This window comes from Chelonoidis abingdonii, chromosome 4 (assembly GCF_003597395.2).
Source record: "Chelonoidis abingdonii isolate Lonesome George chromosome 4, CheloAbing_2.0, whole genome shotgun sequence".
Lineage (NCBI taxonomy): Eukaryota > Metazoa > Chordata > Testudines > Testudinidae > Chelonoidis > Chelonoidis abingdonii.
This window is the reverse complement of record NC_133772.1, coordinates 48,076,895-48,093,597: the sequence shown is the minus strand read 5'-3', so window position 1 is coordinate 48,093,597 and position 16,703 is coordinate 48,076,895. Positions and strand designations below refer to the sequence as shown.

The 16,703-nt window shown below is 37.9% G+C and overlaps 1 protein-coding gene across 38 annotated transcripts in view; it reads right to left on the bottom strand.

The window, feature by feature from the left end:
• Window positions 1-16,703, bottom strand: part of SOX6 (SRY-box transcription factor 6) — a 473,353-nt gene that overhangs the window by 124,985 nt on the left and 331,665 nt on the right. For 22 of the 38 annotated variants that reach the window (XM_075065127.1, XM_032799217.2, XM_075065128.1 and 19 more), the window contains one exon: window positions 4,828-4,951. In XM_075065127.1, coding sequence (XP_074921228.1) covers window positions 4,828-4,951 — 124 coding nt within the window. The remainder of the gene's footprint in view (window positions 1-4,827; window positions 4,952-16,703) is intronic. The other 16 variants (XM_075065133.1, XM_075065140.1, XM_032799226.2 and 13 more) reach the window with 1 other exon arrangement.

Sequence of the window (16,703 nt, the reverse complement as noted above, 5' to 3'; positions counted from 1 at the left end):
GTATTCGTATAGTGATTCCTGAGGCTACTGATTCATGGTTCCAACCAGGAGAAGCCAATAGGAACTGTTTGAAGAATTTTAGTGGAGTCTTAAGGAATTTCCACTAGGAACAAGACTCTCATAGGTTTGTTTTAAGCACCTCTGTCACTCAGAGATGTCCAGCCATTTCACTAAGTAGAAGTGTGCAATGATTGGATGCCAACAATAAGAGTGGCTCATTGAGAATACACACACTGTTTTAACATTTCAAACTACTGTTAAAATTTTATGAAAGGTCATCTCCAACAACTGGAAACAGAAACAAAGAGTATCAATCAAAGATGTCAAGATGCCAGTCATTTAGATTAGCTAGGCATGTAATTTGAGGAAGTTATTACGGGTTTTCAACAAACGTTAAAAGTTGTGAGAACTGTCTGAAGTTCAGTCTACTAACTATTGGTTTGAATCTCCCTTCACTTTTATCAGCTTTACACCAATGTATTTCCACTGATTTCCAAAGTTATTCTTGATTTATCCCAGTGTAACAGAAGAGAATCAGCCCAAAGATGTTTTTGCTACTCACAGCAACCAAGAATAATAATTCCTATTTTTACATTTCTCTGTATGGCAAACATAATGAACAGCAAAGTACACCCGTTAGGCAGATAAAAGTCATTTCTCAATATTTCTAACCAAAATTTGTATAAAATTTATGCATGAGGTATGAGTAATTGCTTTGAAAATACACGATAGCCTATTAGTCAAACAAATACAAGATCAGGTTTCACAATCTATGTCCCTTGATTTAGATAAACCCTAAACTACCCAAAGTTCCTAACTTTACTGGTCTCTCTCATTGCATCTCGTATATCTGAAAAAGAACTGTTGCAACACACGTTTGTCAGAAGTCTCTCTCTAGCAGAAATTATCCCTGGTCTTCTAAGCTACATAGATTGCAAAAAGTGGTAACGCAGACAGCTAATGTATTCCCAAAGCAGGTCAGCTCCCACTCAGACATGAACAGAAAGAAGGAGCATAGCTGCTTACAGAATGGCCTGACTCCTGTTTACAGTTAATCCATATCCTTGGTCTTTCCTTATCCTCCTTTCCCGCTCTCTCACAAGGGTCATGAAGCCTGCAGGAGGTAATACCTTGACTCAGTGCAAGGGGAAGAACTCTCCTACACAGTGCCCAAATCAGTGGATAGGAAATAACTCATGCCGCAGGATAGGGCATTGCAAGGGTCTCAGTGACCACGTTCAATGATGCTCCAACCTGATAACATTCCTATAAGCCTGAATACACGTGGCAGTCAAGCTAAATCGAATCTCTTATTCTGTGCTGGAGGAAGGGGGAGTATTGGATGGCTGTAGAAGTCCAGCACCTACATTGCTGATCAATTCCAAGCAGCAAGTACAGTGCTTACCATTAAAAGGTCAGCATTTGCCAATCTGCTGATAGCACAGCTCTTTCGCTGTAATTAGAATGCAAAATAGCCAGTGCAAAATAACTGTGTAGAGTCTCTCGGCAAATATTGGCTTTCTAACAGCTGCCACTCTAAGCATCCCACTGGAATATGGTGCAACCTCCATTGCCATGTACTCTGGGAGGCTCATCAAGCACCTCCGGGTCAGTTGTCACAACAATTTCAGTTGCACAGCGCCCCCAAGTTTTAATTAATCCTGTATACAGTATAAATACTGAAAGAAATATGTATGAAAAATTAATTAGGTGATCTATGAAGCTCTGATTTCTCAATTAGTACTTACCATGCCGGAAAATTACCTTATACCACTTAAAGATACACAAAAGATATAAGTGCATGGGACTTCATTTTTTCCCCTATGTATTAATTACTTGTAATGTGTGTTTGCTAACAGTGGCCTGATTCATCTCCTGGAGCTCCAGTGTTTGGAGAGAAGGGCCATGCACCCTTCCACCGTGACTTCTGGCTGCATGCAGAAGGGAATTCTTTTCCCAGCAGATTTTGGTAGGAACTGTAGCCTGTACATTTTGCAGGGTCTCCCCCCAACCTATCCAAACGCAAGGCTTCACAAGGGGAATGACACAGAGCTCTGCTCTCTCCACTGGGTTTTTCCATGAAAGGACATGATCAGGCCCAGTCTTTTATAAGAATAGCTTTTTTTTTTTTTTGGTCAGGATAGTACAGAATTTTGAGCCAAATTCACAAAAGACCTCACCCTTCCTTAAGCAACTAAACAAAGTAGCCAGATTTTCTAAAGCACTCCGCACTCAGTAGCTCCTGTTATTACAAGTGGAAGCAGCTGGGAGCTGAAAACTTTTGAAAATCTGTCCCTCTGTGCTTCCCAAATGAAAAGGAGAGCTAGCACTATAAACATAATGCCTTGCCTAAATGAAAAAAGGTGGAAATTAAAAAGTAAGTAAACAAGCAACTGAGAAGAAAAAATGTAATGTTTAAAGGGTTGTCTGTTTCTTTTCTTAATCTTCCTTTAAAAACATAAGTGAGTTTGGTGCTCAAATTAGACTTATAGTCCTGGAGATGAAAGTTTTCTGTTTACTCATGGAAGATGTAAAGCACAAATAGCAGCAGTGCAAATTCCCACAAAGTCCCTCAGTGCTGACCTAGAGGAACAACCTCTAAGATAGTGAAGTGTAGTTTTGTCTCCATTTTCATTATTTCATGAACCTCTCTACTGAGATTGTCAAAAAAGCCGGGGGGAAGGGAGAATGCTAATCAATAGCAATTGTGATTTTTTTTAATGATGAGAGCTGTCCAACAGAAACTGAACTAACACAGCCAGCTACTTTGGCAATATGTGCTACAGAACTTCATAAATACATTAAAATATAAACATGTTCATTTCACACAAGCCATTGAACAGTGTCAGATCATAGTGACTTCTGGTTTCTACCAAGCTGAGCTGGATTCAAACCAGTAACCTAGTAGTGAATAGTTTCATATCCCATTAGCAATGTCCTGAGACACGCAGGCCTCCATTTTAGTCAGTTACTTTAATATTTTAATATTTGTTATACACATTTTTTCTTCATTCACAAGAGTAATAAAATGGCCTTAAGCCATACCAGCTGGTGTTGTGAGTTGAGAGGACAATAGGAAATTAGTGAGGCCTTGGGGGAGTTCTAAACAAACCTATATGCTGCAGGAAAAGGTATTGGTGACAAATAGGTGGCACTCTTCCTTTTGAATCAGTACTGAACCAATTCACTTACATAGCCTGAAAAGACACTAGTGGAGGTGTCATCTTTGAGATGAGAAGTAAAGCCCAGGTCCTGATCATTAGTGGCCATTAAATCCTCAATTCAGGAAAGCCTTTCTAATCAGGAAAAATAAAATCAATCAGATTAAAGCACATGCTTTTGTGCTTTTCTGAATGAGGGTATATAAGAGTAAGGGTGTTAACCCTAGTTTCCTGGACAAATTCAAAGTTTGATCATTATACTCTGCCTCTCTATGCACACATCAGACTTCAGCTGGAAAAGATAATCTTAATTTTCTGCCCCAAACTGTTGTGAAATGTTGCTGAGTGCAGTTAGTTACTTGCCAGCGATGGCTGAATTTCAGAGGTGGATGAACTCTTCTCCCTGCTATCAATTTGCTAAGTTTGTAAAGTGCTTTGGGGTTTTTCAGGCTGAAAAAAGTGAGAAATAGAAGAAAGATAATGATCAGAAAGAGACTTTTTGTTTCCAAAGAGAAATGATCCTCCTTCATCCAGAATAAAGACACAAAATGAAATGGGACAAATGGAAATGCTTGCTGAAATCCAATTTGGCACCATTTCATATAAAGTTTAAGTAAATTTGCTTGAAGAGATTTTAGGCTCAATCTTACTTTTATTTAATAGGTTGTTCACATCTTATATTTCATGAAGCTTTTACTTTGGACTTGATCCTGCTCCTGCTGAAGTCAACTGCAAAAATCCCATTGACTTTACTCAGAGTTGGATCAATCCTTTACTTTGAAATTTCAGATTTAAAATCCAAAGAAAGTGTTATACTCAGATTTTGTCGTTAATATTCATCAAGTTAATATGTTAAAGAGAGCTTTGCAGGGAATATTATTAATGAGCAAAATAAGGTTGCTGCTTCTGGGCTGAGGTCACTTACAAAGAATGTACAAATGAAAATAAGGTTGACTTTTATTTACTTAACTATCTTCTTACATTGAATTCCTTTGGCAACATGTCTTTAAACATTTAAAACCCTGTTTAGAAGAAAGCTCTGAAAGTAGCTTCAAACCATTATATCCCTAATTGAATTCCCCAGGAGTCCAGTAAACTCAGAGGAATAAAGAAAGAAATCATAACATTTGCTAAATCATCTCAAAACATATTTCACTGCAAAGGTTATGTGACCTGTTACAAGTCTGAATGATAACTGGGATTGAACTACTGAAACCTTTATTATTCAGATTGAAATCAAACAGACAGTTGCCCATTAGAAGCATGCTAATTAAATTATACCTGCCTTTTGCTTTTATTGCTAATTAAGGGTAAGCATTTTTGCATAAAAGACATGTATGTGTACATGCTGCAGATAAGATGTGCAATAAAAGAACTATCAAGAATTAGGGTATGCTAAATGCAAATTGGTAGGCAAGTGGGTCAATAAATTCAGAGCAGTTGATTTTGTGGGCTTCAGAAGTGAAATTAATATGGGGCTCAGTTACCAATCTTCCAATTATCCCCTATAAACTCGGAAGATATTTTCAGCTAGACTTACAAAACTTCACATTGTTTTCAAGCAGCCAGTCCTTTTGTGTAACATCATCTGTATCAGACAGATCACAAGAGAAGTCTCAGGAAATATCTGAACATGTTAAATAGCTTCATATCCCTGTCAACTTACCTGGTTTATAAGTTATTCCTGGGGGGAAGAGGAATCCCTGCTGGGCTGCAGCAGCCGCTGCCAATGTCCGCTGGTCGTGTGGAAAAATTGGGATCATGAGCGGAGGCATGTGACCCTGAACCTGCTAAACAAAAGAGAGCCTCTGATCAGAAAAAGCACAAATTTATCTTGACAGGTATTTCTCCGGCACTGATAGTATTCTTATGGTCACACAGCCCCACAGAACCTTCTTCTTAATGTAATCCTCACCAATTTCACATTATCACATCAAAGCCCCCCTTAACATTGTTTTCCCTCAGTGTCAAAGGTGTAACAGTCTCCGTGAACTGCACTTTATCCCACTTCTTGCTGATTTTTTAAAATTATTCCTTGTGTTTACATTTCATTGCACAAAAAGAAATCAACATTTTCATATACTATAGATTCATATTGAGAAAAGAAAAAAGTGGCTTACATTTGTATTAATCTATCACATTTTTATTTCTCTTTGGGAGCTTAGATATCATAGTGACAAACACTTTAAAGGCAGCCTAATATCTAAAGAGCTATTTTAATCTTCATATTTTAACATATTTAGGGGAGGTAATTTTATTTCAGAGATCTTACGCTATTGTATTGCTAGTATATATGCCAATAGTTCAGGTATGTTATTTCAAAACCTCACCACAGTATGTTAGTCGCCTAGACAACACCCCATCTCTTAAGATTTAAAGCTATAACATCTTGGCTCCCAATTAAACTAATATCCTTCACCATACACACCTCGCTGTAACATATAAATTGCTTGTCTGTCTAAGCAGTTTTACAGCTTTATGCACTATCATGTGGCTCAGTAATTATGGAGTTGTATTCAGAGAGCATTTCACAATAAATCCTACTATATCAAATTTCATTTGACCTTAATAAATGTATCAAAGAGCACAAACATGCAAAAGCAGAAAATTCTTCACCTTATATCAGCATTTGTATTCCACATATAGAAAATGAGAGACGTGACATTAACATGTCTGTTCAATTCACATTTTAATTTTCTGGTTTATTTATGCTACACATATATCAGAGACTCTGGATGGGATCACGTGGAGTTTTTGTCTATCCCTCAAACCCCAACAGCACTGAAGGCTTTGATTACAGCATTTTTCTGATTAGTAAAAAAGTAAACACATAATGGTTTAAATATCAAAACCAGGAAGTGCAGAATGGCATTATTTTTCCAGTCAGAAAGAATTTTTGCCCTCTGATCCTGCCATAAATGGGTGGCATTAAATACTATTAAAAAGTTAAACTAAACTTCTAGTGATTTCTTTTTATTTTAATTCCTAAAAACTTTTTTTTGGTCAAATCCCATATGTTGACCTATGACATTGTTTAAACAGTGCCAAATTTTCTTGTCATATTCCTTTCCTTTCACAACCCCTGATGCAGTGCAGAAATGCTACTGTGTGTCTATGAGGGTTAATTTACCAACAACTCTTCTCTGGGGAAAGCCCTAAGATGTAGGTTAATAAAGGTCACTCAAAAAATAAACACTTTACAGTATTTTTCTGAATCCATTTCTCAGGAAAATCAACTTATAATAAAAAGGTCTTTGTGCAATTACTGCCATGGCACTGGGGCGTGAAAGAAACCAGCTTTGAGCAGCTATTTCTTTCATTTTAGCTGAGGTAAGCCTGGTTGTGAACATCAGCTATGAGCTTAACTTGGTTAAATTGGAGTTGATCCCCCTGTGCCCAGTACCAGCCTTTAACTTCTGATTTAAAGGTGCTAATTTTGTGTATGATGTTAGTGCATACTGGCTCAGAATGTATGCAACAAGTGAAAACAATATCAGTGGCTGATGGAGAATACAGCTACAGCATCTGGAAAGAATTTAACACAACGTGTTTTACAATCACTTATAGTACTTTCCAAGTAGATACTAATCAAAATGATCCAGGCTCTGTGATAGCTCCCTCCTGGTCAGAAAATCTCCCCAGGGTAAGGTACCCACAAACTCCTCTCCACCAGGAGGCTTCAGGGTGCCAGCCCAGGCACAAAAGAAGACAGCATTCACCAGGGTGGGGAATGGGATTAGAGTATGCATTGATTCAGCACATCCACTAGGCAGCCTCTGTCGGTGGGGCTCTTACGGACCCCTGGGGGGGTGGGGTACGGATGGGGGAAGGGGGTAGATTTAAGCTTCTCTCCCCTAGTGGAGAGCAAATGCATGTGCACATCCTCATTTATCAGTGACAGCAGAAGTCTGGAAGTCATGTCCGATGGGTTTTATTTGCAGATCTGTCAATGACTTGCTAAATTACCTTAGATAAGCTACTTAGGCCAACATTTTCTAAAGTGACCAATAACTTTTGGGTGCTTCAATCGTTGGGTGCACTATTTAGGAGACCCAGGTATCTCAAGTTGAGCACCCAAAAACTGGGGCACCCAAAATTAGTTTTTCACTGAGCCTCTCCATGCCTCAGTATCACTTTTTGCCACAAAACCTACCTCACAGCAGGCAAGTGAAGTTAAGTAATAAGAGCCCAATACTGGCCCCCCGCCCTCCTTGCCCCATTGATTTCAATGGGGATTTTCTTCCTGAGATGGATTGGGCTCCAAATATTTTTGAGATGCCCCAAATGAAAAGGACTAGATAACAATAAATTATTATCAATGTATGCTCTGGCTATCCTTTATAATCATTACTAAAAATATTCCTTGAATACTGGCCTGATCATAGCCTGTGTCAATCAGCATAGCTCCAACAATGCTGGTTACACAAACATTCAGTGATGGTTTCACCAAGAATTACTTTACAAATAGTTGTCATTATGCTTAGCACGCATCAACTGTAAAGCACAGATGAATATTAAAGATATAGTGGATACACTGTGATGACTGATCAATTAGTTTTTATAGAACTAAAGAGTAAGTCAAAAAAAATACACTATGTACTCCTAGTGCCTCTCAAGTTTGTTGGTTTGTTTCTTTTTGGGTGGGGAGAGAGGGTGGGATCATGTACTTCATAAAATTAGCTATATTCCTAGACATTTTAAGGGCTAGACTGTTCTTCAGGTTTTTCTAAAAATCAAGACAGCAGCAGATGCATGAAAAACAAACTCTGGCTCTTCCCATTCAGAAAAAATGTGTATTGTTGTATCGACACTTTCCTCTTTTGTCTCTTCTGTGCTAAGTTATTGATGATGCCATTTTTTGCCATCTGCCCTAGAGCTTCATTAAAGATACATGAATGGACTAACTGGCCTGATATCTTGTGAGGAACAGGTGCTATTGTTTGTCCCCAAAGACTTGCACTAAAGATCTGACTCAAAATACTTGAGAAAGAGCATCTGCAGCAGTCAGTCAGAGAGTAACTTGGCAGGGATCTTGCTATGTGCTAATACGCAAACAGAGTGACACTCAGGGGGACTAATTTTCTCTTTCATGAAGATTATTTAACTTTTTTGTGATGGGCAATAAATGTTTGTATCTGAACAATTCTGTTTAATGTCTTCCACTGAGCTGTATAAGTGAATCGGATGGGTCCTGAAAGCAATTCTTTTCAATATTTTGATCAACAGGAAAAAAACATGGATATACTTCCGTTTTCAAAGTAACCTTCAATAAGATAATTTCTAAGGAACAATAAAACAAGCAATCTGTCTATACTGACTTGTTTCTCTATGACAATTTTAAGTCTGTATTTGGATGTAATAAATGGAGTACATTTTATTAAATATCCGAAGCCACCAAGTTATAGAAATATTAGCCAGTACCATAATATGGTTTTAATGTATCACACAACTCTTATAATTCTTGGGAATAGCTAACAATATTAACTAGCGTGAGGTCAGGAAGCAACCTTGGATGGAAACAACCTTGATTTGCTCAAGAATCAATGGTGGATTTTGTTCTCCCTAGAAGAGCAAGGGCTGGTGAGTAACATGATAAAGAGGGCCATGTTTTGTATTGTCCCATGGAGTGATAGGAATATCAGTCACAGAAGAAGCTGGCTATTACAATCCTCTCAGCTACAGAGTCACTGATGCTTAGTGTTGTACACAAAAGGAGAATGCCCAGGATTACAAAAGGAACATGGCATGAAAGAATAATTGCTTGAGTGAAAATTCTCTGTCCTTCTTGAATCTGGAACCAAGCATGTTTCATGAGAGCTGAGATGCGATTTGTGCTCTAAACTAAAAAAAACATCTTTCAGCACATACAAATCAAGTTTATTTCAACTCAGTTTGTTAGTCAAGAACTGGATTGGAAACTGTATTCTAGAAAACTTTTGCTAACTGATAGATGAGATGCTTATTTGGAGTTCCGTTATACCTCCTCCATCAGCAGAAAGGAAAGGTGATATTTTGTACAAATAAAAGTACCTCATCAAGTAATATTAGATTCACAAAAGAAAGGATATTCAGAGACAAGTATGGCCTCCTCCTTTTATAAACATCTTAGTTTATCTTATGGTGCCTACATTTTGCAGTTTGTATGGTATGTAAGATCACAGACTTTGGTAAGGCCTCTCAAACTATAAAATGGAATACAATGACTAAGCATAACCATGTATGTTAACCTTAAAACAGGGGCTCTCAAACTTCATTACACCATGACCTCCTTCTGACAACAAAAATTACTACATGACTTCAAGAAGGGGGACTGAAGCCTGAACCCACCCAAGTCCCACTGAGCCCCAGCCTCACGGCTCTGGGTGGGGGACAAGGGTTGTAACCTGAGCCCTGCCATCCAGGGCTGAAGCCCTCGAACTTCAGCTTAGATCCTGGGCAGTGGGAATTGGGGTTCAGCTCCAGGCCCCAGCAAGTCTAAGCCAGCCCTGTTGACCCCATTAAAATGGGGTCACGACCCACTTTGGGGTCTCAACCCATAGTTTGAGAATTGCTGCCTTACAGAATCTTCTCCAGTTATAAACCTTCTCCATGCGATGTACATTTCTCTGAACCTCATGCTCCCCTCTATATCCATGCTTGAAACAGAGCCTCCATCTGCAGAATCCCCACCTGCAGAAAGAGGTAGAGTCATCTTCATGGCTTCCTGTCCCCTTCTCCCCATCTCTGTGGAAGTCTCTCTAAAAGGGAGCTTCATAGTCCCCAAATTTGGAAAGGAGTGTGGTAGAGACATGGGGAGTTCCAGATTCTTATTTTCATTCTCCCCAAACCTGCTGGAGAAACCAACAAAAATGAATTCTATGATCTTTACTAATATGTGCTATCTTCACCATGGAGCCTTCCTTTGGGAGTAGTAAGTGGACACAGAACATAGCTTCCAAGAGCCACGGGGAGGTGGTGGGGACATTCATGCACACTACTCTTACCTCTGGTTGACTGCAGGGATCTTTTGGTTAAGGGAGCACAGACTTCTGCAGTGGAAACAAGCCCCATCCTACTCAGCAGTAGAATTCATAACAAACTCCTCAAGCTGAAATTTCCCAGTTTCAGTTTCCCCTCTCCTATATGGATTATTTCAGCAAAGGGGAGAATAAGGTCCCATTTTTTTCTGGATTCTCATCATGATCTTCACATTATTTTATCCTTTGATAGCTGTTCAATTTCCTTTGCTTTTCACTTGTACGAGACACTGTTATGGAGTAAACAATGCTCTCTAATTGACTATAATAACCAAGCATCATTCTTGTTAACCATTTTTCCTATGTCATTATAATCTTTAGGCCAGATCTCTCTCTGGTGCAAATCACCATATCGCCATTGAACACAATGGAGCTGCACCAATTAATACCAGCTGAAAATCTGACCTTTGAAATGTACTTCGAAACACAATATTTGCCTTCAGTATAGGATTTGTACTACTCGTTGTACTTGGAATGGAGAATATAGAAAACAATGGAAAAACAAGAACACAATAAGAGACAAGTGTCAAGGATGGTGCCCACTGCATGCAATACCAGTAATGAGTGAGCATCCAAAGTCCCAAATAATACATATAAGGTTAGACCAGGAACACAATTTTTAAAGTATCATCCCGATCTTTTACCAAATTAAGGTTATATTGGGGAGAGTGAGAGAGGTATTTGAGCTACTTGAATAACTGAAAAATGTATTTCCATTAAAATAATAAATACTGCATGTGATTAGTCTGCGAAATGGTCTATGAGTAATTGTTGAAAACACACATAAACAGAGAAACACAACTTTATTTTGCACACATTTAGCTTCCTTAATAGGATGAGTTTTCAAAATTCTTTAGTTTCTTATTCATATAGCAGAACAACTCCCCAGGTAATGGCAGCATACCAAGCAAAAATATGCATCTTCAAAATTTCCAAAATATGTTTTTACATGACAGAACATAATAACCCCATCCATCAAGTCAATATGGTAAGTTTTTTAAGCCCTCTTTAAATTTACTTACATGAGAGGTCTTAATAGCACTAACAGAGCTGTTAGTGTCCATTGTGTTAGTAATACATGTTTTTAAATTCCATGTGTACTGTATATATTTACCTAATCTGCATTTTCAAAAGTCTGTGTATGACAGAAAGGATCATTATATCTATGCTACCATTTCAATTCTCATTTATTTTCATAACTGATACTTTTCTTATTTTATTTAAAGGAAAGAAATTGAAGAGGTGTTGTAAATTCATCCATATATTTCAATTAGATTAATTTGGAGCTTATGCAAATGAGTGAACAACAATACTGCGGCCTTGAACATAGTATGGCATAAGCAAAGAGGCACTTACCCTACGAACACTTATGTACGTGCCGGTCAATGGGTTAAATTGCTTAAAATTACCTCATGTTTAAAATTAACCATGCACATATTTGCAGGGTGGAGCCTATGTTTCCTCTGTGCAGCTCTGTGAATGCCCCACAATAAAAAACTGCAACAAAAATCAAACTAGCGTCAGATCTTGGTCTCCAGGATTGCCTACTCTGTTGAACTACGCAAAAGTACTGTGATGAGAAGAAAGGTCTATTAGGTATTCATTGGTATGCTCCAGTTACTTTATGCCACTCTGATAATGCAGAATAGTTGAATTGATCACTTATAATGGGGTTATGGCTACTTCATATCAACAGAGTAGTGCAAAGTAGCCAGAGCACACTAGGAAATCTGACCTTAGAATTTTCACTTGTGACCGATCCAGGGTTTGAATTAATATCTTCTTTGAATTAATACTATACAACATCTAGTCTTCCAAAACATAAAGGTAAAGTATGATCATAAGACCCAATTCTGCAAACATTTACATGAGCAGTCCCTACTCACATGAATGTGACTACATAAGTAAGGACTGCTCTTGTGAGGCAGGGACTGCAGAAACAGGTTCAAATAGATGAAAGTGACTTTGTAAATATGATACCCTCCTCATCAAATTTGCTAGCTGTGCATTAGATCTACTGGCGTAACTGAAATATAAATTTCCTTTACTTTTTATTCCTGTTAGAATGAAAGAACTATAGGAAAGAGAGATGAATTCTATTCTACCTCATGTAACATCAGTTGAATTGTTCAGTACATTCTAAATGAAGAAATGCTCCTCTTGTGATAATGCATGATCCACAAAGAACGCAGTTTGATAATCAGATCCCAGGTTGATTTTATATGCTTAGCTATTAGGAAAAGATCTTGCAAACTTGAAAAGTGAGAATATTTATTAGTGAATCCATTAAGAAAAATAAATATAGTTACTGAATTTTTAGGCCAACCCTGACTGATGTTTCTCAGAGATGAATTATGAACTGAAGGTTTAAATTCTTGTGGGATTCCATGGACATTATATGTAAAGGTTGCAGTATTCAGCCACAATGATAGACTGAGTGTCATTCTTAATTCCAAATCCTTTTTCTTTTGATAGTTAGTTGTATGTTGTCATAAACAGATTGTTAAGGGTTAATGTCTCTGTCACCTGGAAAGGGTTAACAAACAGGGAACTAAACACCTGACCAGAGCTCCAAACAGGAGACAAGATACTTTCAACCCTGGGTGGAGGGAAGTTTGGGTGTGGGTCCTTTGTTCTGTGTTTTGGTTTGTTTTTTTCTTCTCTTGGGGGTATGAGAGGGACCAGACGTTACTACAGGCTCTCTAAGTAAGTAGAACAGGTGATTTAGGTCTTTTAACTGTTTTACTCTGTCTGCACATGTGAATCTGGCTGGTTAACTTTTATATGTGTAGTTGCTGGGAATATTTTGATTTGTATTGGTACTGAGGGGAAAGTTTCTTTCTGGTGTCTGTAAGCTATAGGACCCTGTAATATTTACATCTTGAAGTTACAGAGATAATTCTTTACTTTTTCCTTTCTTTTATTAAAAGATTTCTTTTTAGAGAACCTGATTGATCTTTCCTTGTTTCCCTTGTTTTATCCCAGGGGATTGGGTTTAAACACCAGGACTGGTAGGGGAGGAGGGAAGGGGGAGAGAGAGGCTAATTTCTCTCTGTGCCAGGATTACTGTCTCTCTCAGGGAAAGTCTGGGGGGGGGGAGAAGGGGGAATGGTTTATTTCTCCTGGTTTTAAGAATCCAAGGGATTTGGGTTCTTGGGGTCCCCAGGGAAGGTTGGGGAGTTCAGAGTGCCCCAAAACACTATATTTTTGGGTGGTGGCAGTGCTATCAGATCTAAGCTGGTAATTAAGCTTAGAGGTTTCATGCAGGTACCCAAAATTTGGACGCTAAGGTTCAGATTTGGGACTTATACCTTATGACATATGTGTTGAACTTAAATGTGACATATCTGGGGAATCAAATGGGGAGCAATAGAAAAAGTACCACTGAATGCAATGAAGTAGGTTTTTTTAAGTAACATCTATCATTCCATTTCCATTAGCTTCCTGTTGTAGTGCCCAATTTGTGTCCAGCTATGTGGACATAGCGTATGTGGAAATGCAGGTGTTATTTGAAGATGACTTTCTCAAGTTAAAAGTATGATAAATGGTAATTAAATTGTTTAAATTGTCCATGTTTTAAGAAACTCTCACTAGGAGGGAAGGAGAACATCTCTGCCATAAAGAAATTAATAAAACATGTTATGCAAAAGTGAATTTATAGTTCATTTGGAATTAGAGATATACCACCTTTTCAATCCATACAAATGCATAATCTTGTCAATTAAATATTATTGTTAAGGTCTAGTAGTATGTTAAAATCACTTTAAAGTGCAACTAAGGAAAATTCATGTGTGTTTATTACTCCTTAAGGGTCTATTAGTGGGTATTTTATTCAGATTCCGGTTGTAAAATCTGCATAAACTCAGCATATTGTTATCCCCATGTGTGCATTTGTTTGGTTAAAGCATAACAGCAAATCTCAATTTCTGCAACTTCTGGAAAAGTCAAAAGAACTAAAACAGTCTTAATTTTAATCAGATACAAACAGTTATCACTACAGAAGTGAAGAGTTGACTATTATGCAAATCTTCACAGTTAGTGGTCACCAAGCCATCACAGAAGACTGAGCAAGTCAATTATTTCAGATATTTCCAAAGACTAGTGAAGATGTATGTTTCTCATTTCCACCTCATCTTATTTTCATAGAAATGTGAAAATATTAGTCAATGAACTTGGATTTTTTTAACAGAAACACCAATACCTGAGCTCATATCCAACATAAATTATGACTTTATTAGTTTTTTTAATGTTTTTAATGGTAATACCAAAATGTGCAAATTTTTGGACTTCATTCAAATCTCAAGTTGATGAAATTATTCAGTACACAAGTTTTTTTAAACTTTGCAGTTCGTATTAGCATTTCAGCTTTATTCTCCTAGACCTTCTCTCTGATACAGGGTTCATTTTCTAACAATGACCATCTATTGGATATTAAAATATCCAGTATTAAAAATCAGGCCCATGCAGGTCAAATGACTTGCACAGGTCAGTGGCAGAACCTGATGTAAGTGGCCTGTGAGCAGGTGCACAACTGGTTCCACGTGGCCTGCACGCAGATCCTTGAGGGCCAGTCAGCTGGGACAGTGTGAGCATAGGGGTGAGTCAAAACTATGCACGTCATGCCTTTTCCCCACTGAGTTGGCTACAGGCTCCATTTCTGTAGTCATTTGCTCCTCTCTGCGCCATTCAGAGTAGGGACGCATCTGGCCCTATGGCTTTAAAAATGTCTAACTCCCTACATAGGGTTAGAATGTACACAATGTACAGAAGCCCAAATGTATTACCCAAGTGACAGGCAAAGCTGCATTCTTAGTGTCTGGAAAATACGCCTGACTTATGTTTATTTTTAAAAAACAGTATATAAAGGAAAATAATTTGGGTAAATCACAGACATAATGTTATGGAATATTAGGATTGAGACACAATTATAATAGGCAGTTAGGTGAAGATAACACAAAACCTCTTGTTTCTGGAGATCAAAGTCAAGTTTGCTGATGTCTCTTCCTGGCACCCTGCATAACCTGACCATCTTTGCTCAAAAGAAGCCCAAAGACTGAAATAACAGGTATATGTGCAAATTAGGTTTGAGGTGGATTGGCACTGAAAACTAACAATTATAGTTTTAGTATTAAGAAATCAGATGTTCCTAACTCCCAATCGTATACTCAGATCGTGCCTCTTTCATATACAAGCTATGTTTGGTTCAGGTCAGTGCTACTGGTTCTTCACTTTCCAGACCACTTAAGATACTTGATAAAAATATTGTATTACTGCTCCACGCACACTAAAATATTATGTATATGTAGTATTGTCTAGTTTTGTACTGCCTGGTTTTACAGCTTTGACTAGCCGTAAAACTGCATAATTCTACTGGAGATCCCTTGAAGTGTGCGGGATTTGGAAATATATAGAAACTGTAAACATTTATCTTTTGTACTTTTCATTGTCTGTTTCTTTACGAAAATTAATTTAAAGAGCGAGAGAGAAGAAAATAAGAGAGAAGGAAATAAGGTAAAATCTAAGAAATTCACATTTAACACAGGCACTTGATAACCCACCATGTTTCGTGTGTTGCAGCCAGGGCTAGGGATACATCTCCAACATGAATCCACATCGTGGTGCCTTTTCTTGAGAGCAGTATGATGTTGAAGGAGGAGCATAAGCCTTCAATTTGAATTTCCTGGCTTTTACCAGTTTGTGTCACAACTTCAATGTTATTTAAAGATAGCCCTTAGCTCGTGAAAAGACCTTTGCTACGAGTCCCATGATCACATCCCCATTGGTGTGGCATTGTTTTCAAAGTCATAGATATTTTCTTCAGTTCCTCATGACAATCAGCCAGAATCAATAACCCAAAGCTCTGATTTGATTCACTTTCAGTCTGCCTGACTAAACAGTTCCCTTACAACTGTACTGTGAGTATAGTTTCTATGATGAAATACACAGGCAAATCTACATAGAATTATCGGTCAATAACAATGGACCTTTGTCCAGCTGTGACTATTTCCCCCCCTCAATAGCCAGGTCTTATCTGCTCAGGAAATGCCTGTTTTAACTGACAGGTAGAAGATTAAATCTACAGCTGCCGAAACACAATCTCCGTTCTGTTAGATAGGCTTTCATTGCAAAGCACTACAAACACATAATTTGTTTATGTTGTACCAGCAATCTTTGACAAAGCAGACTGTCTAGCTGAGACAAATGTGGTTAAACCCATTTATTGTATTATTTCTGCTACACAGAACAAGCTCTTAAAATGTAGAAACTAGACAAGGCACAAAGCTCTAGCTGTCTAAAGAAATCAAGAATAGATTACTTCTTGTTACACGAGCCCCCTTTACACAGTAAAGCATGCTCTCTCCTGGAAAACATCCACTGCAATTTCTCTCTCTCTCTTTTTTATTTTTTTTTTTTTGAGTGGGTGGTTCACTGATGTTTATATTTTCAGGTTTTAAAGCTTCTTCTTTCTCCCATAGCACCAATAGATATAAAATAAACAAGACAATCAATGGAAGCCTTAAGATTC